The 24974-nt window shown below is 39.5% G+C and overlaps 1 protein-coding gene across 1 annotated transcript in view; it reads left to right on the top strand.

The window, feature by feature from the left end:
- Rgs6 (regulator of G protein signaling 6) overlaps positions 1 to 24974 on the top strand; it is a 564395-nt gene that overhangs the window by 380865 nt on the left and 158556 nt on the right. The window contains exon 2 of the mRNA XM_034635914.2: positions 7593 to 7692. Within this exon, the coding sequence (XP_034491805.2) occupies positions 7593 to 7692 (100 nt within the window). The remainder of the gene's footprint in view (positions 1 to 7592; positions 7693 to 24974) is intronic.

Here is a 24974-nt window from a genome sequence, read left to right as displayed (position 1 = left end):
CCCTGAAGTATCACCAATAAGCCATTTGATCACTGCCTGAGAATGTCAGTCTTGCTGGCTTTCCTTTTCAAATAAATGGAAGAAAGTGTTTTCCAAGCCAGGCACAGTGGCACACACCTGTAATCCCAGGCTGAAGCAGGAGGATCACAAGTTCAAAGTTAGTCTCAACAACTTGGTGAGGCCCTAAGCAACTCAGCAAGACCCTGTCTCTAAACAAAATATTTTAAAAGGGCTGGGGATGTGGCTCGGTGATTAAGTGCCCCTGTGTTCAATCCCTAGTACCAAAAAAAAAAAAAAAGGAAAAGGAAAAGAAAAGAAAATGTTTTCCATAAAAGTAAGTTATAAAGTACTATATACATGGCAATATTAAAACCACAAAATTAAATTTCCAGAGAACAAAACAAATAATGGAGCCTCATCCATCTGCCCTGGCATGGCCTCACGTCAGTCATGATTTGTTGGAGAACTGACTCCAAGCTCTGTTGGCATCTGGGTACCCATGTAGCTTTCCTTTGGGTGTTGCTGCTAAAGTTCATGAAATCTTGAGGTGTCTGTTTATGGAACCCACTCCTAAAACAAGATGATCTTTAATGTAAACACCAAATTTACTTAAAGTTGCAAACATTACTACCCCCAGGATTCTCTTAAATATATTGAGTCCCAATCAGTGCTGGAATCCAAGATAAAGTTCTTTAAATATATAGCATTCCAGTCCTTCATTTATTTATTGTTGTATTCATTCATTTATTCATTCAATAAATATTTACTGAGCACCTAATATTAGGACTCAACAGTAAGCCAGAGCCTAATGGGAGTTACAAATACAAATCAAAGTGATAATGGATGTGGAAAAAAGATAGAGGGTCCTATAAGAGCTTAGCACAGGACAAACTCTGGGACACCACACACAGATTTTTTTAGGATGAAGAATCAAATGATCATATTTTCCCTTTCAGAAGCATCATGTAGTTTTCCATGTGGAAAATAGGTCAGGGGCTGGAGAAGCCAAGTGCCCTCTTCCCATCCTCCTCTACAGCTCATGTAGCCTCGTGACCTTGTTCTGGCCTGAGACTTGAGCAGCAAATTGGTGGAGCCTTCTAGAAAGGAATATGCTTTTCCCAATGAAAGAAACAAGTCCAAAGCCTTCTCCTTTTCTCTCACCATTAAGAGAGAAGTGAAGCCTCAAAGCTGGGACAGCCTTCTAACCCCATGAGGGAAAGACCAAGATGGCAGCTCTCAGAGATGGAGCCACTCCCCCAGTGTTAGCAGCCACCTCCACCCAGGCGCTTGCTAGGTAGAAAAAGTCAAAGTCTGGAGGTTGGGTTGTTGTTGTTACATACCACCCAGAGCATCCTAGACTAATACCATGACTCAAAATTAAGTTTAGCCTAAAACTAATTAACAGGCATTGTGACTATATCATGGTCAGTGTGTAGAATCCCAAAGTTCCCTTCAGGCCCTCGAAATCAATGGTCTTGAATGAGGATAGTGCAAGGGAGAGAGGGTCTTGATGGAGTGCACTCCGTGGCCCTTCTCAAGTGGAATTCCTTCGTGCTGGGCCTCCAGCCTCGTCTAGGACCCAGGCTTTGCTCTGCTGACTCCAGCACATCCTTCACGAGGAGCCTGGAACCATGAACCACTCAGAAATTCAGAAGAGGAGGAGATTCTTCTACCTGCATTTGTAACTGTAGGAACTAACCCAGGACCTGGGCCTTTAAATGAGCGGTAAATCATTAAATGAAACCAGATACAGCTAAAAGTTGAGAAGTATGTTATGTTTTTAAATATTAAGAGAGAGAGAGAGAGATGGCTGGATCTTCTGGGGACTGTTCTGAGACAGAACATGCTCAGTGATGCATGCATATTTTTTGGGTTAAAAAATATGATTATCATTGGCCAGCTCAGATTCCTGCCTCTGGGGGTCTTTAATGAGATGCAGGGGCTGAAGTGACAGTCATTAGTAGCTAGACCTAGGCGACTGATTGCAGAGTCAAGATGAAACACCTCAATAAAAAGTCTTCCGTGCCCGAGGCGCACTACTTCCTTTACTGAAGTTGTGTGGTATTTTTAAATAATCATACCATTATTTGCCTGTACTTGAAGTTTTTTAATCCTCTACTGAGGAAACATTGAAGGAGCTAAATAAATTAGTTCATTGGATCATTAATTTATGCAAACAAAACTAATATGGCCCTTCATCATTTCTGTTAGGAACGCCATCGCACAAGCAGAGTTGGGCTGGCCAAGAGGAGCAGCATCAGGGCCCCTTGGGTGGTGTCTCTGTCTGGTTTGGGATGCCCTCTATCCACTGCAGTTTCTAGAAACATCAGGAACTCCTTAGACCTGTCCAGCACCCTTCCCCCAGCATGCATGTCTTTTATCACAGTGAAGCATTCTACAGGAATCTATCTGGGGAGGAAGGGCATGGGGAAGAAGATCTCAGAGGCTTGGGTGCTTGTCTTACTCCTAGCAATTTAGCATTTGTCAGGAAAAGAGAAGCCTCTCAGATTTTCAAATGAGAGATCTTAGTAGAGCAAATGTACCAATCACTGCAGAGATATGGAAAGTGAAGTCCAGAGAGCGTATCCAAGTCAACACAGCGCATTGGTGAAGCTGAGTCCAGTGGGTCTCTCTGGACCTCAGGGTAGTGTGCTTCCTACTGTCAAACTGAGACTTTCATTTCTAAAGAAAGGATTGCATCTCCTCTTTCCTCTCTTACAGCCTGAGCTGATTCCAGTGAATTTTGAATATATTTTGGTAATATTTTTCATTTAAAAGAAACCCTGCTCTGTGTGGTACGGGTTCCCATCTCCCTCCTGTTTGGAAGAGTGTTCTACCTGCGTGTCAGGGCTGAGCTCTGAGCGCCTCGGAGAAGGGCATCCTGCTTATCATGGCCCATCCAGGCAGAACCAGCCAAGCCAACCAAGTGCTTCTCTGCTTCACTTGGCTGTCAGATAAGGGCCACCTGCTTATTGATTGGCACAGCAGCATTTAGGTCCAAACATGCTCCCGAATGACACAAAGCTTCATATTAGAGGATGTCAGGGAATTGATTTTGTTCTTCCCTAGGAACAAAAGGTGCCAGAAGTCAGATGAAACTGAACAGTCAAGAAAACATCAGCATACACCTTCCCCTGTCCCCGTCCCCACCGGGGAGCTGTGGTCTAACCCATGGGAGATGAACCCAGCCTAACCCCTGGGACAGGGAGAGACTCCTGAGCTGCGAGACAGCAGCAAATCAATCCTCAGATACCTGAGAACCTGACTGTCTGGACCCATCGCCAGCCTCCTCCTCTGCCCCTCGAGGACTGAGCTGGACTTCCGTCAGTACAGTGGCATTGAGTATCTTGTGCCTGGATGTCGGCAAGTTCTGGCTGGGATGAATCTCAGTTCCCTTGTCTAGGAAATGGGGACATAATAATCTGCTTGAAAATTAAATGAATTTATTGAGCTAATGTTTTTAGCATGGAGGTTGAACCCAGGGGCACTTAACCACTGAGCCATATCCCCAGTCCTTTTTATTTTTTATTTTGAGACAGGGTTTCCCTGAGTTGCTGAGGCTGGCTTTGAACTTGTGATCCTCCTGCCTCAGCCTCCTGAGCCACTGGGATAACAGGCATGTGAATACTATAGAGGAGTCAGGAGTTGGGGCCCAGCAAGGTGAAAACATTTTTGGGGGGTGGGGTGGGTACCAGAGAATGAACTCAGGGGCACTTGACCACTGAACACTATAGAAGCTTGGAGTCCACCAAGTGGCGCTGAGTCTTTCATGCCTCTGATAATTACCTTTCAGGATCTGAACCTAATAATCACACAACTCAGAGAAGGGCCATAGCCTAGTCTTTTCTAAAGATCAGAGAAGTAGAAGATGAGCTTTAGATTGATAAATATGATCACACAGTGTATATTCCAACTTCAGTAGGAATCCTGGCTTTAACACTTATACCTGTGTGTCTTTGGATAAATCACTTAACCTTTCTGAGCCTCAATTTTATCATCTTTATTAAATATCTTTTGAGATTGAGAAATATGTTAGGTAATTATTGAAAATACCTAGGAAGCTATTTTTAAATAGTTGTTTGAAAATGCTTGTCATTATTTTTTTTATAAACTCCAAGGAACCTACTTATGAACTCTCGAAAATTTTCCAGAAACTATAATAAGGAATTTCAGAGACTATGATTAGTTGATATTGCTGTGAATCATGCTCCAGAATCAAACATATCTGTCAAAAATGTGTCTGACACAATAATAGAATAAGCTACTGACAATAGTATAGTCCCTAAGAGTTTTTAAGTAGATGGTGGATGGTATAAATTAAATATCTACATTCTTAAAAAAAAAAAAAAAAAGGTTTAGATGCAAAGATACCCCAATTCTAAAATTCATTAATTCTTATTGTCAATTATTTGTTGTGGCTACAGCCATTTTAATAAATGCATTTTTCAGAGCCCCGTTATCATAATTCTGCCTTAGAGCAAATCACCCCAAACTTAGTGATATATAGCAATGAGCTTTCTTCTCACTCCGGAGACCTCCGGCATCTGAGGTTGGGCTGATCTTACAATGGGTCCAGGCCCATTTGATCCTAATGTCTTTTACCTTCAATGGGACAATAACTGTCTGAGGCATGTTCTTCTCATGGCAAAAGACAGGGGACTAGCAAAAAGGCCAGCACAACCACGCAGGTGCAGGAGAGCCTCAGCTCGCATTGCATTCATAGGATCCCAGGAGCCATGAGGTCATATGGCCCGGGCCCCAAAGCTACAGACCCTGCCCATCTTTACACCAGGGTGGGGGTTACAGGGTATGCGAATAGGGGAGTCAGGAGTTGGGGACCAGTAGTTCCACCTTCCTCATCTGTGATGCTGTGAACTATTCCTGGAGTGAGCGCAATCCCCTTTCTAGGCAGTCGAGGGAGTGTCTTTTTGATCTGGCCTTAACCCCGTAAGTGACAAGCATCTCTTAGTCCATTGTGGACCCATGCAAGAAGATAGGGCTTCCTCATTAGTCAGTAAGTCCTTTTAAGATTCAGTCATGTGTCGAAGCAGCTAAACTGAGCAGAGGAGAGGGGAGTCATGGAAAAATCCTCTGTACAGTTAATCCCTCAAATCCAGCCCACTGCATCAGACACTAAACATCTAACGCCTACTCAGAGGTCTAACAGAATTGAGTGATCAGTTTCCCTCCAATTCTCAATGGTTTTCTGGTCCTTTCATAGAAACCATCAATGTAACTGATACTTCTGGCTTCAAATAATACAGTAGATCAAAAGAATGGATTAAATTGAATACGTGCCCTTTTTGCTAGAAATAGCTCTCCTTGACTATCAATAAGTCATATTCAAACCTCTAAATTGCTGGGTTGAGTTTAGGAGACAGAGGCAGGCATCCGCTAGGAGAAATGACATGAATGAGGATTAAAATCTTTCTTACACTGTCATTTAACAGAGTGCATGTTTTCAGAGGAGACCCTTCTTTCCAGAAGACTCTTGTGCACTGCCTGAGGGGCAGAGGATTCATATTCATGCTCAGTACTTTTCAGGGAAACCCAGAACTACCCAGAGGGGAGTGGTTTCCCTGTGTGACAGTTCCTAGGACTCTCTTTGGCAGACAGAACATCTCAGGGGTTAGAAGCCCAAGCTTTGGAGTCTGGACTGTGTTCAAACTTGGCTTCACAACTCACTATCTGCGAGACCTTGTAAAACTGGTGAAGGTTCTGTAGCAGCCATGGGTGTTGGCCACAGATGTACAGTTTGCCTCTCCTCCTGCACCCAGTCCCCTGGCTTCTCTGTGCTTGGGTGGGAACATATGACTAGTTCCAAGCAAAGAATTGTGACCAATATGTTATTGATCACTTCTGGGTTGTACCACTTAATGCCCAGTGAGAGTGTGTCCAGAATTCTCTCTTGTCACTCTGGCACAGTGACCAGCAACATTCAAGATGGTGGCTGCTCCATTAGCCCAGGCCCCTGGGTAACTACAATGAGCAGAGTCTACCTGAGTGACCTGTGAGAGGCATGTAGCATGACAGAGAAATGAGTTTGGTGGTGTTGAGCCATTGACACTCTGGGAGCTGTTTCCTTCCACAACTTAACATACTCTACGTGATTGATGTACCTCACTAAATCTTAATTTCTTTATCTGGCAAAATGAGGATAATAGTGGAATTTACTTTAAAAGGTAAATATGAGGATTAAGCTGTATAAGGTATGTGTAATCCTTAGAATCGTGCCAGGAACATAATAAATTCTAAACATATTTGGCAATGATGGCAGTGATGATGTTTTACTGTGTGTAACTTTGTCTCTATCAAGATATCTATTTCTGTAAGACTAGTTATTTATTAGTCATGTGACTTTGAGAAAAATCAACCTCAAAATTCAATAGTAATAAGTTTCACTAGATGGGCTATGGCTTAAATTTCTAGCTTTAAGATATGGGGTTACAGGCAGTGGCACACGCCTGTAACCCCAGCAGCTTGGGAAGCTGAGGCAGGAGGATCGCGAGTTCAAAGCCAGCCTCAGCAAAAGCGAGGAGCTAAGCAACTCAATGAGACCCTGTCTCTAAATAAAATACAAAATAGGGCTGGGGATGTGGCTCAGTGGTCGAGTGCCCCTCCGATTAAAAAATAAATAAATAATAAATAATAAAAAAAGAATATGTGACTCTACTCAGGGCTCCCTCAGAGAATCCATCCTGACATCTTAAAGATGTTTCGTTGGTCAGGGGAACAAAATACATGATAATGCTAGGTATTATCTTCTTCCCTTTTCCCAGGGCTCTCTCTTCCTCGAACAGAAAGATCTAGGCATTTGTAACAGATTTTTCTATATCCTATTCTGAAGATTTCTTCCCAGGAAATGACATGTGGCTGGCAAATTTTTAGCTACCAATTGGTTTACCAGTTTAGGTACCTACATCACGGTTAGTCCATCCCCATTCCCTGTTCTGTTGTCACCAGTAAGATGTCACCTGACTCCAGGCCACAGACCACCATCCACCAGTGGTCTTTCTCCTGATAACGTGGACTTCCTTAGTTCAAAAGGAGAGGGTCCTGTCCTTGACCCACTTTTCCCTGACTCAAGGTGACCATCCTCACACCACCACTCACCACTTCCAAGGCCCGTTTCCCAACTTCTCCAAATTAGGGCATTCCAGGTCTTGATTTATAATCTCTGTCCCTTCTCCCATGTGATTGGCTGGGTCATTCTCTAGTCCCCAAAGCAGCCCTTCCTGAACTTCCTAAAAGACACATTAATATTTTAGGTTGAACAACAGGAAATTGCAATTTTAAGGGATTTGAATATGGCACTGTTTACATATTTCATTCCATGTTGGGTCCCCTGAAGGATCCTCATGTATTTCTCCATCCTTACCTTATTCCTGTAGAACATACCTTATGCTCTTTTATATCTTCCTCTGGTACCCACACCCAGCACTTGGTCAATAGCAGATATGGACACTACATTTATTGACTGATGAACTATAGGCCTTTCCTGATATCTAGTGTTATACAGATTTGGACTGTTTATAAGGCACCATGTACTACTATTGTGTGGGAGAAAGTAACATTCCTCTAACCTCTTTCAGATCGAAGACATCATCACAAAGATGCAAGATGACAAGACGGGAGGAGTGCCCATCAGGACAGTCAAGAGCTTTCTCTCCAAAATCCCCAGTGTCGTCACAGGTAATGTACTCCTCACAAGGTGCTGGTGGCCACCAGAACTGGCTACTGATGAATGTGTGCCCAGATGGTGGCCTGGGGTGTCTAAGAATCTATGAATACTAAAAATGAGGCATTTATTGTGGGTTTGACTCAAGTCCCATCGAGGTCTTGGTTTCTAGGAATGAGCTATCTTTGCCAATCTTTAAGAATGTCTATGACCAGCCTGTGTGTAGGTTGAGACCGCTGGGATTAAACAAGCTCCTTAATAACTGGACACATTAGCAATTTGGTCTATGGGACATAAACAATCACAGAAACAAACGATCACAGACATAAACAATCACAGTAAAGAAATTAACATTAAATGGTTTTTAAAGGAAGCTTTATGTTTAAAAATGCTTTATGCCCAAATTCTGCAAGATGCTTTTTAAGTTTTACAACTCATTACAGTTGAACTCCTGAAAAAGTAGTTTTAAAATATTGTTTTGCATTTCCTTATATGTTTTTTTTTGTGCTCAGACAATTCATTTAATATTTTTGATTGTGAAATGTATTAAATGTATTTAAAGAACAGTGTAACACAGAGTGTACATCCCACCTTCCCTTACAAATGGCATATTATCTGTATCTGAGAGTCCCTTCATGTACCTAGTAGATTGAATCTTCCTGTCTGCCCACAAATTTTATGTTAATCAGTTCATTGCTGTTCTTCACAGTTTGACTTGCTATCAAAATGAATAAGCAAACAAATTAAAATTTTTGATGATGCTCTTAGTCTTAAAATTTGGCTATTTGCTTTCCAAACCTCAGGAACCAACAAAAGTTAGTTTCTACTATATACCTGTTAGCATGGGTAAAGTGAAACATACTAACAATACCAAGTACTGCTGAGGGCGGGGAGTGACTGGCAGGCACTCTCATATATTGCCGGTGGGAATGCAAAATGGTGCAGCTACTTCGGGAAACAGCTTTGCAGTTTCTTATAGAGTAAAATACAGGCTTAACATATGACCCAGCAATCCCACTTCACAGTGTTTACCCAAAAGATAAAAACTTATATTCACACAAAAACTCATATACAACTGTTATAACAACTCGACTCATATCATCTGTACTTGCTGGAAGCAACCAGATGTCCTTCAGTGGATGAGGCGATAAACTCAGGTCTACCATCCTCAGCAGTAAAAAAAAGTGAACTATTGATACATGCAACAACGTAGATTAATCTCAACATCATTTTCCTGAGCACAAGAAACCAGTCTCAAAATGTTATATACTGTCCAACTCTGTTTATATGACTTGCTAAAAAAAAAATCCAAAAATTTTATGGATAGACAACAGATCAATGGCATTGGAAACTGGGGAGGTGGGTGTGACTACAAGTAATATCAGAAGGGAGTTTTATGAGGTGATACAACTATTCCATATCCCAACTATGGTGGGAGTAACATGAATTTATACAGGTCACATTCATAAGAGAGCACCCACACACTCACAGATTGACTCCAGTCACAATATTGATTGGAATCAATATTACTGTATTGTAACTTAACAAGTAAACTCAGTTTAAGTATCCAGGAGTAGCCCATCTCATTATCTATATAATTTCTGTTTGAACTTAAATACTGACCTATCTTGGGTAACTATAGCAAAGTACCATAGTCTGGGAGGTTTATAAACAATAGAAATGTATTTTTCATAATGAAAGTTCAAAGTCCGATATCAGGTTCTGGTGAGGGCCTGCTTCTACTGTGACCTCACATGACAGCTAAATAGCTCCCTTCCTTCCATTCATTAGGGCTCACCTTCCTAAGTTACCTCCCCAACGCCTCACCTCTCAGTATCATATTAGGGATCATATTTCAGCACATGAATTTGGAGAGGCACATTCAGTCCTCAACATACACCAATATGGATTTGGAAGTTGTATTTTTAGTGTTCTCTAATTTTAAAATTTATCTAAATATAAATTATACTATCTATATTGGCTCTGAAGTATATTTTTTTAACTTACTGGATTTTGTTACATAATATGTTTAGAATTTTTAAATCTATTTTCATGAAAAAAAATTGTCTATGGTTTTTCTTACTTTCATTGCTGTTTGGGAATCAAATTTACACCAGCTTCCTAAGAGTAACCATGAAATATATCTCTTCTATTGATATTGTGTTGCTCTCTGAAAAAATAAGCTTCTCTTTATCCAGCTAAGTATTAAATTTCAATTATTTTTTATTTCTAAAATTTCCATCTTCTTTTTCCAACATGTTTGTTCATTTATTTATTATTTATTTAATCCTTTACATACTTGATAGATGTTTACTATTTTCTAAGTGTTGTTAGTTGAGATTCATAAGTAAATGAAACAGATACAAATTCCTATTCTTGTGGAATTTATATTCTAGAAAAAGAGAAAATGGACAAGATTAATAAGAAAATTTGTAGAATTTTACATAGTGATGAAGACCAGGGAGAAAAATTAAACCTGTGAAAAAGGTAGAAAATATTAGAGTATTTTAATTTGGGGGTTAAAGGTGGTTAATGAAGAACTCCCTAAGAATATAACACACTTGAATAAAGGTAGAAAGGAGATGAAAGATTGAATCATGTGGATATTGAGGGAAAGAGCATTACAGACAGTCATTCCTATGTCCCCAGGACGGGAGCCTTCCTGGTATATTGAGGACTTGTGACAAGGGAACCAGTGTGGCTAGAGCAAGGCAGATAAGGAGAGCAGGGCCAAAGACAGAGTGACAATGGACAGCCAGAAATGAAATTCTTGGTCATCAGAATGCCACCTGCATGGGGTGATGTGCCCTGACTTCTCTTTCAACAAGATCACTCTCTTGTGTTCAGAAGACACAGGGATGGGGCGGGGTTGAAGTGCCAGGTCGAGTCTGTCATAAAAATGGCGGCTCAGATTAGACCCTCAATATCAGAGATGTGTGAAGTGGGCAGGTTATTGGGAGTTATTGGGGGTTATTGGTTATAGGGGGTTAGCTCAGATGCAGAATGTGAGAGAGATAAAATTTGAATCAACAGTGATTATACACTTTTTGGCTTGAGCAACTGGAAGACTGGAGTTGCCATTAATTTCAATAGGGACGAATACAAGAGAACAGGAGATTAGTTTGTTTGTTTGTTTATTTGTTTAGCTGGAAAGTAAGAAATCAAAAGATCGATTTTTAGACAGCTCAAATTTTAGAGAGCCTTAGACATTAAATTGGAGGTTTACGTACGTAGATCCAGCAGGCATTTAGGTATATAGCTTTAAATCTTAAGGGCATATCTGAGTTAAGGACATAAAAATGGTATTCAGAGCCATAACTTAGATTAATAAGTTCTCCAAGGCAGTGAGTATAGATATAACCCATAGTCCAAGCCCTATAACTTGGAATACCCATATATAAAGAGGGCAGGGAAAGAAGGAGAAATCAGCAAAGGCAACTGAGAAGAATTCTCTAGAGACAAAGAAGAACATCAGGAAGATAGGATTTCTTGGAAACCAAATTTTCTAGAAATGTTTGAAATGGTGTGATCTACATTAAATACTGCTGATAATTATGTAAGCAATACGGAATTCCTTGCTGACCTTGATAAACACACATTCTGTGAAACATGGTGACAAAAAGCCTTCTTGGAGTGGGTTCAAGTCAGAATGGGAGAAGAGCAAACTGAGTAAGTGCATAGCAATCTTTGGAGTTTTCCTTAAAAGAAAGAAAGGAAGGAAGGAAGGGAGGGAGGGAGGGAGGGAGGGAGGGAGGGAGGGGTACATTGGGTCAGAACATGTGGGTTTTTAAATAATAAGAAAGTGACCATATGTTTTTATGATAATGGAAATGACTCAGGGGGAAAATGGTACAGGAGAAAGAAAATTCAAGGAGCGAGATCAATGAGTAGGTTAGGGGGAGATTGAATTAATATGCACATAGGTGGGTGACTTTAGCTAGAAGCATATGTGCTTTATTCATCAAAGAGGAAGAAGCAGAAAGAAGGGAGGGGGTGTGTGTGTGTAGAAGTTCCCTCCTAATTATCTCTATTTTCTTAGTAACATGGGAAGCGAATGGGGTGGAGATGGGGAAAGTTGGAGAAAGGATTTAAAGACATTCATCAACTAGGAGAATCAAGACAATGACTAGACTAGGGGAATAAAGTTTTGATTTCTAGGTAGCATTAAAGACCCTTGGGAAATTTTTAGTATTTATGAATTTAAAGAGAGAGAATATTTCTCCCGTCACCTTTAGCTCTGTGAATTTGGGCATGTATCAGGTAGAAAGTTGGACCTAGTGCTAGAGCAAGTGGAAGAGTAGGATGAATTAAGGGACAAGTGAGAGAACAATGAAAATGACCATTCAATGATAACAAAGAGACGTGAGAACATGACAGGGGTGAAGAACCATGAAGAGGGGTGATTACCATAAATTGAAATTCCAGTGGCCAAGGGATTTTCAAATTCAAGGCCAGAATAAGGGAGTTGAAAATACAGAAGGTTTTAGGTAGTGATTAAATAGATCCATAGATCAGAGAGTGGAATGTTTGAAACTGAGATCATGGAGAGGTGGAAATTATTGGTGGTGACGAGATCTAAGGTATGGTCATACAAGGTCCGACTGAGATAGAATGGAGGTCAAGAACCCAGAGGCCGTGATATTTGAAGACTGATCTATATGGATATTGAAATCACTACTGGGGGAACATTCTAGAGTATGGTTGAGAGTCTGATTAAGATTTTCATGGAATGAGAGGCCCAGCGATCAATAGATGACCTTCCTAACAAGGGGCATAGTCACAAGAAGCAAGGTGATTACTTAACTGCCTTCAATCCCCAGGGTGTGTAAGGCAGAGGGGGAAATAACCACCACCTACAATGTCTACGTCGAAATAGGGCCATAGGAGTGGAATAGGAAGGTGAACAAAGTGTTAGCTGATTTTACTTATTGTTGACTATGCATATCAAAGGGCAAGCAAAAGGGTTTCAGAAGCTCCTAAGTATGTGACCTGGGTAGTAAGCACTTATGGTTTCTATTTTCCAGGCACTATAGTAGTCACAGGAGATGTAAAGATAATATCTTTTAAAAGATAGTCAATACAAGATAGGACAGTCAATGCTTCATTCTCAAGATGTGCAGATATATCAGCGACTCATGGAGAATTGTCTCCCAACATAGGATACAGTAGCAACAAAATTTAGGGATCTGGGCTGGGGTTGTAGCTCAGTGGTAGAGTGCTTGCCTAGCATGTGTGGGGTACTGGGTTCTATTCTCAGCACTGCAATACAAATAAAGAAAGAAACAAATAAAATAAAGGTCCATCAACAACTAAGAAATATTTTTTAAAAATTTAGGAATCTGGAAAGCAAATGGATAAGTAGTATCTAACAACAGGTCCAAGACAACCTAATCAACCCTTGTTAGCAAGGAAAGCTAGGAAACTTTATATTTGCATGATCGAGTCCTCAAAAGGCTCAGAAACTAGAAACAAGCAGATTGTGCTATGGAGTTAGGATGCATCTTGCCAACATACTCGCATGCTTAACTATTGCAAATGTCAATCAAACTCAGTGTCTCTTGCATGGCAATATGGAGTCGATACTCTACTAGCAGAGCTTAGGCTGGTGTTGAGGTGGAACCTAAGACTGGCCAAAGGACTGAAGATAAATCTTGTGGTCAGCAGGCTCAAGGTATGTTTGCATGCTATTCAGCCAGCAGCTGCCGTGGAACAGGAGCAATTGGAACACAAGACATTCACTCAACAATGGCAACCAATACATGGAACTTCAGTCTGCGTCAGTGGATAGTCAGCATTCACAGGCTGAAATACAGAATTCAGCTGCATTGTTGTCAGATGGGGCCACAATGATGGCCATGTCTGATATGTTGAGACCCCAGCCAGAGCAATGGCATCAGCACCAGCCCAAAGCTTTCCACTCCCTCTAAAATCCTTGAAGAAAAGCCCTGGATGATATTTCAGGAAATCCTTATTCCTTTTCACCTTTCTAAAGTTGCTGGTACTAGGGTGGAGAGCTACACACAGAAGATTCAGCTCACTGAGACCCTTGGGTACCAAACCTAACAAGGAAATCCTTGACTATGTAGCTGCTCCTATTGCACTGATGGAGGCTGTGTCTGCCCAGAACAGTACCCATCCCTCAGTGCAGGCTTTCCTCCAGCATAACAGTCTCCATTTAGCTTTCCTAATCACTACTGGAAATGCCAGTCTCCCACCAAAAACCAGCAGGCACCTTCTAACAACTTAGGAGTTTTTCTCACCCATCCTGGGGCTCCCCTTCCAACAGTTGGGGAAGTAGTTTTTTCTCTTCCCTCCAAGGACCCCCGTTCCTTAGTAGAAAATGAGAGTAAAGATGAAATGATGATGGACACAGTGAGGCTGGTTTAACCAGCTGCTTTGCTGGACCTCCAGCTCCACACCTACATGTGACCTCCCATCTAAACAAACAGCAGGGGACTCAGTGGAAGGAGGTGAATAAGTGGAGGCCAATGGCGTGATGAGGAGTCCCCTGGGGAAGCTTCCTCCCAGAGGCTGTGTTGATGAGGAGCATGTGAATCTACCCCAGCGAGTCCTAGACCTTGCCACTGTCAGAAGCCCCAGGAAACAGCTTATCACCACTTTCTCATCAGCACAGTGAAAATCAAAGGTGACAGTAATGTTAATATGCAGAAGGAGCATCCTGCAGGAAGGTCCATCTCTGTGTTCTCCAGTTACTACACTACTACACTGAGCTGAAAATCAGTGCTTGTCCAAATCCTCCCAAAGGCAAAAAAAAAGAAGGAGAGGGGCTGGGGTTATGGCTCAGTGGTAGAGCACACACCTTGCGTATGTGAGGCACTGGGTTCAATCCTCAGCACCACATAAAAATAAATAAAGGTATTGTGTCCATCTATAACTTAAAAAAAATTTAAAAAAGGAGAGGAGAAGGAGGAGGAGAAAGAGTTAGTGACTTATACCAAATAAATAAATGCATGAAATATGCAGGTACCTACATTTATTTGTCATGGATCAAATTATCTGAATAAGAAACTCTGAACTGAAGGTTTTCTGAATAGAAGGAGGCAGTTTCAGGATGAGAATGTACAGATGGCCCTGACTTATGCTAGTTCAATTTATAATTTTTCAACTTCACAACTTGACAATGGTGTGAAAGTGATCCACATTCAGTAGAAACTGTGCTTCAACTTGTGAACTTTGATCCTCTCCTAGGCGAGCAGCATGCAGTACCCTACTCTCCTGTGACACTGGGCTGCAGTTCCCAGTCAGCCACGTGACCACAAGGGGAGCCCACCGAGGTTCTACCAGCATTGTGTCATGAAGCTAGAATGTTAGAGTGGTTAGGTGCATTCAATGCATTTTTCACTCACAATATTTTCCTCTTATGATAAACTTACCAGGATGTTACTCCATCATAAATCAAGGAGCATCTGTATTTGCCAAAACAACAACCAATAAAAATTGGAATATTGTAAAGGAAAGCCCATAAACCTGGGAATATGATTTATAGAAAGAGAAATTGTGAGGGATGACAGGAGGGGTGGAGGAGAAAGTATAGTATTAAGCAAAGAAGAAAATTTCCTAGTCTTTACAAGTGACATCAAGGGGTTCCATGGCACCAAGTGATAGAGACACAAAAAGAGTTGAATGGTTGTTATTTCTTTTAGATGGGGCCCTCTTAAGCAGGCTTTGTGCTCCATTCATTTACAAACTTGCTAATGTGTTGGTGTCTACCAGTTGGGGTAGTGACACAAAATGCCCCAAATTTTGTGACCTTCCATCTTACAAATTGCATGTATCTGGTGAACTCCTGCAGGACCCATACAGACCCTGAACTGAAAGCACCTATTTGGATTATCTCTGCTGAACCTAAAAATCTATCATGTTATTCTCTTTGTCTTTCTGATCTTCAAATGCCTGATTTTACTTTATCGATTACATCCTTATTAATAAGTACATTAACACATTTAAATAAATACATATATATTTTAAATAAATACATGTAAATAAATATGCTTAATGAAAATGAAGATAATTTCTATTACTCTAATCTATATTAGTTAAAGGAGGTTCCTTTACCAATGTGAGGACTTGAGGAAGTTACAGGTTTGGGAGAGAAGACATGAGATCAGTCTAAGTCGTACTGAGTTTGAGATTTTGAAGGGGCATTCAGGTGGCAATGTCCAAGACACAGTTGGAAGTGAGGAACTGAAGTGCCAGAGAACATTTCCTAGAAAAGGTATGACTTGGCAGTCAGCAGAGCCTAAGTGCAGAGGACCCAGTGCATGACTGGGTGCTATTAATTTCACCTCTTCATTGAAGCCATGTATTAGTCTACCCCTGCCAAGCTAGAAGGTCACATGTTAATCCATCCCCACCTTCTATGATTTTGAGTTTGAAAATTCCTTGTTTATGTGTAAAAGAAATAATCTTCACTCCTCATATCAGGAACTCAAGGGTGAATTCACAGATGTGCTCCAATAAGACAGGGAAGAGGTACCCATTGATCCACCTGTGGGTTAGACATTTTAGGGCTAAAAAATCCAGCCCAGGGAGGCAACGTGCTGATATAGGGTATGGATGTACATATATAGGAGAAGATAACAGATAAGAGAGAGCTATTAGAGCACAGTCAATCTCTCTCTCTCCCTCTCTCTCTCTCTCTCTCTCTCTCTCTCTCTCTCTCTCTCTCAAAAAGTGAAAAATTAAGAGCTATAAGAGATGAAGTTTGGCAAACAGATGTTGCTAAGGGGAAATAGATGGTAATTGGAGAAGGAAGAAGAAAGTGGGGTAGAAAGGAAAACCCAACAGTAGATCCAAGCTGAGGCTCATTCATAAGAGCTTCAAATCCATGCCAAACCATCTCAGCTTCGAGAGGCTTGAGACTTCTGAGGAAGATGTTCCCAGAAAGGGAATCCTACCACTCCCTGCATAGGCCAGCAGATTAGCCTCTGCGGATCCTGCCTATGAATAGTAAGGAGGTAACAAAGATGATGTTGGAGCCAAGATGATGAGGTTTCTGAGTTTTCCAACCTCCAGCACGCCGGCCCTATCCACTCCGCGCCTTCCCTGTGTGCAACAGTCATACCCTGGGCATCGTGCCTGCCAACTCCAGGAAAGTAGCCAGATTGCAGAGCCTTGCCCAGCTGTCACAGACAGTCATTCCAGATAATTCTCCATCACCTAAATGTCATGAAGAATTTTCCAGGGACTTTGGAGATTAATTTCTTCCAGGCCACCCTCAGACACACAAATTCCTAGCACACAAGAACCATAAAATATATCTAGTCTCACTTTCTTTTGAAAACAGGAAAATGGAGTCCTAGACATGATATAGTATGGGCTCAAAAATCACACAGCTTGTTAAGGACAGAAGCAAAACTAGAATCTGGTTTCCTCACTACCATTGCAAACTATTTCCATTACTTCATGCAGAAAATTATACTCTCGAATTTCAACACTTCTTAAAAGTGTCCAATGCATCCTCCTGTACAAGAGAATCACTTGTGTACCTTGTTAAAAATACAAATTCTGGGACATCTTCATGGGTCCAGACTCAGGAACCTCTTTTTTCAGCTTCTTCCCTGGTTATCTCTACAGCCTGTCTGAATTTGCAATCAGTATAACCCCTGCTAAGTGCTCTCCAGCCTCTGTTTTAATAACCTCCAATGATGAATGTCATCATTTCTCATCCCATCTTTGGACAACTTTGACCTTTGAAAACTTCCTTATAATGAATGAATACCTACTTGCCTCCCTGTTGCTTCAATTCATTAGTCCGAATTCTACCTCCTTCTCACAATCAAAGAATGGAGGAATGAAGTTGATTAAAATTACATCTACCTAGCTCTTCCTTAAGAATTTTTATTGTACAAATAATTTTCAGAAAATATCCTAAGTGTACACATGCATTTATATTTTGCTTATCTCAATGCATTTTTGGTACATATTTCTATCTGTTTTCACAGCCTACAAATTTATGACTTGATGTTGACTTTTATAAGTTTCTGTTGATGATGATGATTCTTGGCAGAACAGTTTGGAAGAAAAAAGTCTGGCTAAAAATTGCTTGTGTGATTTGAGCCAGTAACGTTGTGACCTTGAGCTGGTCACCAACTTCTTCAAGCCCCAGTTTGCTCATCTGGATTAAATGTTACTTGTGCTCCATTTTGGCTTTGACCTTCCATGACTCTTCACAGGGTATTATGAAGACTGTCTGAAGTTCACGTTTTACCCTTTTCCTCTAGACGGTCTACCTGCACCTACCTACTCCGGGGTTAATGTAAGCCACTGGTTTTCTCTTATGCTGTGATACTCCCAGATCAGCAAACCAGAGAACCAGGTTGGAAATCACCCCAGATCAGTCAGTGTTCTCTCCCTTGTTACTCTCTTTCTTCTTTTATACCACTGAAAGGAAAAAGAACTACAAAAATAAAGCAAAATACAGGTAATTTGTGTGATACTCCTACTTAGCCCTAGATTGTTAAAATTGTAAATATGTTGAAAAAGAGTCTTTACAGTTGAGATTAAGGATCTTGAGATAGGGAGATAATCCTGGATTCATGGGGTATGTCCTAAATGCAATCCATATATTCTTATAAAATATATACTTATAAAAAGAATCAGAAGATTTTATACAAATAGAAGAGAAGAAGGCCATGTACCCTCAGAGACAGAGGTTACAGTGATGTAACCACAAGCCAAGGAATGGCCAGAGCCACCAGAAGCTTCCAGAGGGCATGTGACCTTGCCAGCACCTTCATTTTGGCCCACTGAAACTGACTTTGTTCTTCTGGCATCTAGAATTATAAGAGAATAAATTTATGTTGTTCTAACACATGAAGTTGTAGCAGTTTGTTATAGCAGCCACAGAAAACTAATACATGCCATATTGAACTAAATACATTATAGTGTGAAGAACAGGGTAGAGTGATTTTTTTAGAAAATTGAAATGTTATTAATTGAAAAAAGAAACGAGCAAAAGTTAACAAATAGCTTTCTTCTAATGCTTCGGTGGAAAACTAGAAAATATAATATTGATTTTGAAAACAAATTGCACTGATGTGAAATTATATAGTATAATTTTTCAATGAGTAGTCAGCTTTAAATTACTTAATAATGTTTTAACACAAATTTCATTTGTCTAGGCCTTAATGTAGTTTAAAATACCTTTCAGATAGCCTAAGTAATCATATTATCCCTATAATACGATTATATTCCTATAATTATGATGAATTCAATCAATTAGCAATATATAAACTATTATTTATTTCAATTAGCAATCAGAATTTAATGTGTGTGTTTGTTAACTTGGAGAAGTATGGCATACTTATTCCAAGATGCTTCCATTCCTTTGAATGTTTCTACATTTTTCTCTGATGAGAATTTTGGAGGAGGTTGGGGGGTGGGTACCAGGGATTGAACTAAGGGACACTTGACCACTGAGCTACATCCCAGCCCTATTTGGTATTTTATTTAGAGACAGGGTCTCACTGAGATGTTTAGCAGCTCACTTTTGCTGAGGTTGGCTTTCAACTTGCAATCCTCCTGCCTCAGCCTCTTGAGCTGCTGGGATTATAGGCAAGCACCACTAAGCCCAGCTCTGATAAGAATTTTTAAGTCTTCTAGTACTTATCTAAAATCAAACTCATAAATTCATATCCATATTCACATGTGTACATGTATATATGCATATATAGTCAAAGTGGGTTTGTAGATTCTTGCCTGGGGGAAGAGTGGTCTAGTCTAATCAGGTCAATTTTCTGGATGAGAACAAGATAAAAGCTGGAAAAAGCCCACTTGGTGTCATTGGAGAGCTAACAATAGAGTGAAGAATGACTTGATCAAGATTCATGATAATATGAAAATCCATAGATACAATCCTGGTTTTGGGGGCTGTTTTTGCCCTCAGGACATTTGCTAACCAAAAGGCAATAGTAAAGCTCAGCAGTACTTTTAATAACATTCATGGAGTGAGGATAACAAAAATTGGAGTCTGATGACCAATAAAGATGGAAGCCCTGAAAAATTCCATACTTTGTTATGGAGATTCTGAAAGGTGGGCTGTCACCCAGGAATAAGATGAAGTGACACTCTTCAGCTTTCATGTAGACTAAGGCCCAGCTTCTAGTTATTCAAGATGAACTAAGCTATAAAAATCTAAATTCTTGACATTAGTAAGAAGTGATCCAAGATCTTTAGTGCCCCTGGGCAGTTGGAAGAAACAAAAACACTTTCTGGAGGAAGATATCTTTGTTATATTCATCAAATTATTTTTGCCAATAAATTTCCACATATAAATTCAGTCCACATCAGAGATAGCAAGACACATAAAAAGACAAGTTAACATGAATGGGAACTAATAGAAATATCAAACATAATCTCAATGCAGCTCCAGATATTAAAATCATCAGGCACTCAACTTAAAATATCTGTCATGGCTGTGTTCAAAGATATAGAGGAGAAAAGGGAAAATTTTAGCAGAGAACTACAACACATTAAAAAAAGAGAAAGCTTTTAATGGAAATTGAAGAAATAAATATGAATAATAACCAAGAATAAGAACTCAGTGCAAGATTTTAAAAACATATTCATTACAGTTGAAAAAAGAGAATTGTTTCAAAGAGATAATTCAGAAAAAAAGTATATAGAATCAAGATAGTCAAAGGATGAAAAATTGAGAAGGATAAAAGACACAGGATATATGAAAAGATTGAACAAATGTTGAATGGAGCCCATGGTCCCCTCTATGGCCCCTGTAGACACCTTGATAATAGCCTCCTATGTCACATGTCAGTCATCTCCATAGTTAGTCCCCATGTGAGAACCTTCTGGTCTCCTTCTGGGACCGTCTGGTTTAGGAGCCTGGTTGTATTCATTCAAGAAAAGGAATGGGGTAGAAGCAATGTTTGAAGAGAAATTAATGAGACTCTTTCCAAAACTAATAAAAGACACCAACCTACAAAGTTACTAAGCCCAAAATCCTCCAGCAGAAAAAATATACACATCTTGATGCCTCACAAGAAAATTACAGAAAACCAAAGACAAAGATGAAGATTGGAAAGGCAGCAAGAGGAAATTAAATTTATAAGAAGTTACAATAAGACTAACAGCTGATTTTTCTTGAGAAACAGTGGAAGCCGAAAGATAATAAAAGAAAATAATTGTCAAACTAAAATTTTTTCCACGGCAAAAATATCTTTATGCCAATAAATGTAGAAGCTTATGTGAAATAGGTAAATTCCTTGAAACAAATTACCCAAACTTACATACAAAAAAAACTGAGAAGAACTATACTTTTCTAAAGGAATTAAATTCATAGTTTAAAAATTCTTCATAAATAAAACCATAATCCCAGTTGGCTTCTTAGGTGTTTTCTATTAAAGATTTCAAGGAAGAAATAATATCATTTCTACACTGGGTTGGGAGTGATACTTCCCAACACATTTTATGAAGCTAAGAATACCCTGAAAATAAAAACAAATCAAAACATTATTTGAAAAAAGAAAATTACAATCCAGTGTCTCTCATGGAAATAAATGTAAAATATTAGCTAATTGAATCAAGTAATATATCTGCATTAGAGGTCAACAATGTTTTTTTTTTTAATAAGGGCCAAATGGCAAAGATTTTAGCCTTTCTAAGCCTTACAGTCTCTGTTGCAATTACTCAACTCTGCAATTCTAATGCAGAAGCTGCTGTAGATAATATGCACACACATGGGCATGACTGTATTCCTGTCATGTGTGATAACAAAGCAGGTAGCCAGTCATAGTCTGCCTACCCTTTCCTTAGATGTGTCCACAAATAATATATTGAGCAAAGAAGACAGAAGCCAAAGGATACATAAACGCTCTATGATTCCACTTCCATAAAATTCAAAGAATAGGAACCATGAAGCAATGGTATTGAGAAATGAATAGCTATCTAGATGATAAAATTGATAAGGAAAAGTGTGGAAGTGTTGTGATTTTATTGTTACGGTTTCTTTCTAGTGTTGCCTTGAGGTATCTCTATTGAGAATAGCCATAAACCAGATAACTGCTCTCTACGAGAGCCCTGACCAGGAGGACAATTCAGGTGTGTGTTACATGAGACACAGTGAGGAGGTGAAACCAATGTGCATGAAACAAAAGAAATGTCTTACTTGCTGCTCTACAGAGGTGAAGGGTCCTGACTGGAGGCCAACAGGAAGTCTGGAGGCAGCAGAAAACTCAGCCCATCGGTGGGGGGTGAAAGTAAGATGGAGCAAGAGACAGGACTGTGGGGTTATGGGATATGCCCTTATTGAGGCTGGTGGGAATTACCCCTTCGTTTCTCCCAAGGAGTCAGTGGATTGGAGGGGACTTATTTATCTGACTTTGGTATTAACCATTATGTTTTATGGTCAGCAGAGGTGGATTATATTGGGTTTGGGGTTAGTGAGACGAGGAACAAGTAAGCTGTGTCACAAACATGTGAAATCTTAACCAGACCAAAGGTGGTGGGTACAGCCAGGTTCAAATAACATGTCAGGCCCAAAAATGATGTTTAATTCTGTTAAACAAATTTAGGATGGAAAGTAACTATTGTTGGCATCCAAGGGTCAGGGAGTATATTCTGACTGGAATGTAAAGTACTAATGGAATCTTGAAAAAAAATTTAAATTTTATTTTATTTATTCTTTTTAGATATACATGACAGTTGAGTGTATCTTGGCATATTATACACACATGGAGTATAGCTTATCCTAATTAGGATCTAATTAATTCTTGTGATTGTACATGATGTGGAGTTACCCTGGTCAAAAGTATTCAAATACAAGGACAGGAAAGTTATGTCCAATTAATTCTACTGTCCTTTCTATTCCCCTCCCCCTCTTCCGTTTATTCCCCTTTGTCTATTCCAATAGACTTCTATTCTTCCCCTTCCTACCCTCCCTTGTTGTGTGTTAGCATCCACATATCAGAGAGAACATTTGGCCTTTAGTATTTTGGGACTGGCTTATTTCACTTAGCATGGTAGTCTCCAATTCCATTCTTTTACCAGCAAGTGCCATAATTTCATTCTTCTTTAAGGCTGAGTGATATTCCATTGGAAATATATACCAGATTTTCTTTATCCATTTATCTGTTGAAGGACAACTAGGTTGGTTCAATAGCTTGGCTTGTAAATTGAGCTGCTATAAACATTGATGTGGCTGCTTAGTGATTCTGGGTTCAGTATGCTAATTTTAAGTCCTTTGGATATAGACCAAGGAGTGGAATAACTGGATCAAATGGTGGTTCCATTCCACGTTTTCTAAGGAATCTCCATACTGCTTTCCAGAGTGGTTGCATCAATTTGCAATGTATGAGTGTACCCTTGTCCCCACATCCTCACCAACATTTATTGTTACTTGTATTCTTGACAATTGCAATTCTGACTAGAGTTAGATGGAATCTCAGTGTAGTTTTGATTTGCATTTTCTAATTGCTAGAAATGTTGAACATTTTGAAGAAAAATGTCAATTATGGTAAGAACAATCTTTTAAGAATAATATAAAATGCATCTGTTTCTTTCAAACACTTTTCTGTGTGTATATTATTTTGCCAAAAATGTAACTTGCCTTTTTTTAAATTTTTTTCCTTTTGTTTCACAAAATGTAACTTGACATGCATTTGGTGAATAGGGTCTATAATTAAACAGGGAAATGCTCAATTTGGGTTTAAATAATGTGTGATTCCTCCAAGTAAAGTTAATTTTCTTGTTGTCCTTATACACCGGTTCATAAGTTTATTTCCAAGGAGGACTTTCAGAAGCATTTGTAAACACAGCCAATGTCCATTGAAAGAAGGGTGTGGCTTCTGCCAGGACAACTCTGACAAAGATGATATTTAATTAGACATTGGGTATGTTATGGTTGCCCTCACAAATAAACCTCTCCACAGCATAGTTCTTTAAACATTTGCATTTTTACTTTTTCTGTATGAGGTTCATTTTAGTAACAGCATTCTAAAATGCTGTCAGCTTATAATTGTGAAAGCAAAAGGCATACCTCGGATGATCTTGGCCTTTGTGTCATTAAACTCTTACACTAAATGTCACATTAATTCATCTCTCCACATTTTTCCTTGTTTGATTTTTTCCCCCTCTGAGAAGAAATGTGAAGTGAAATGAAGGAAATAAAAGACAGTTCATTTATTAAAAGTGAAAAATACACATAAAACTCACTAATTGTCTTATCAATTTTATTTTTAAACATTTCTACAAACCAAAATGTGTTTGGGAGGAAGATAAAATTTGAGAAGACAATCAAATCCGTATTTACTGTAATTGATCCAGAACCACTTAGTCTTTTTCAAAGAAAGGATCAGGACACTAATATGGGCCCCAGGCCCTGTAACAAGGGGTGATGTATAAACAGCAAGGGACCATTGATTTCATTGAGTTTACTGCTGTAGTACTGAATTCTGTATGCTAACATGACTGGGTGGTTGCAGGGTCGTAGGACTTAGCAAAGTCAGGTGCTGGCAGGAAACCTACTCAAAGACTGCAGACCCAGAGACCATTAATTTTCACCTTAGCTCCTTGTGCAGTTGATTCAGCCATTCTGTTCTCCTGGAGCCAGTGGTATCAGGTAAAGCTTTACATTATGAAAAAGCAAAATATATTACTGGCATGTTAAAAGAATTATGATGATTTTATTATATCTATAAAATTTTAAAATATGTAGATTTAGAAGTTGTCCTGGTGTACTCTATACAGCCCTCCCTCCTTTTTCTTTAAATGTGTTGACATTAATAAATGATGTTTTGCACAAATAAAGCCAAATTCTATTAAAGTTGTAGCCATGGGAAATTTGAGGGTTTTTAAAATTAATTAATTAATTTTAATTAGGTATATATGACAGCAGAATGCAGGTTGATTCATTGTACACAATTGTAGCACAACTTTACATTTCTTTGGTTGTACACAATGTAGCATCACAGCACATGTGCAGTCATACATGTACCTAGGGTAATGATGTCCATCTCATTCTACCATCTTTCCTATCCCCATGCACCCTCCCAACCCTCCCTCCTCTTTGCCCCAGTCAAATTTCTTCCATTTTTCCCATGCTTTCCCCCTCCCCATTATGGATCAGCATCCACTTATCAGAGAGAACATTCAGCCTTTGGTTTTTGGGGATTGACTTACTTCACCTTAGCATGACATTCTCCAACTCCATCCATTTACCTGCAAATACCATAATTTTATTCTCTTTTAATGCTGAGTAATATTCCATTGTATATATATACCAAAGCTTTTTTTATCCATTCATATATTGAAGGGCATATAG

This window comes from Marmota flaviventris, chromosome 2, assembly GCF_047511675.1.
Source record: "Marmota flaviventris isolate mMarFla1 chromosome 2, mMarFla1.hap1, whole genome shotgun sequence".
Classification (NCBI taxonomy): Eukaryota; Metazoa; Chordata; class Mammalia; order Rodentia; family Sciuridae; genus Marmota; species Marmota flaviventris.
Note: the sequence above shows the minus strand (reverse complement) of the source record. Positions and strands in the feature narration are given on the sequence as shown.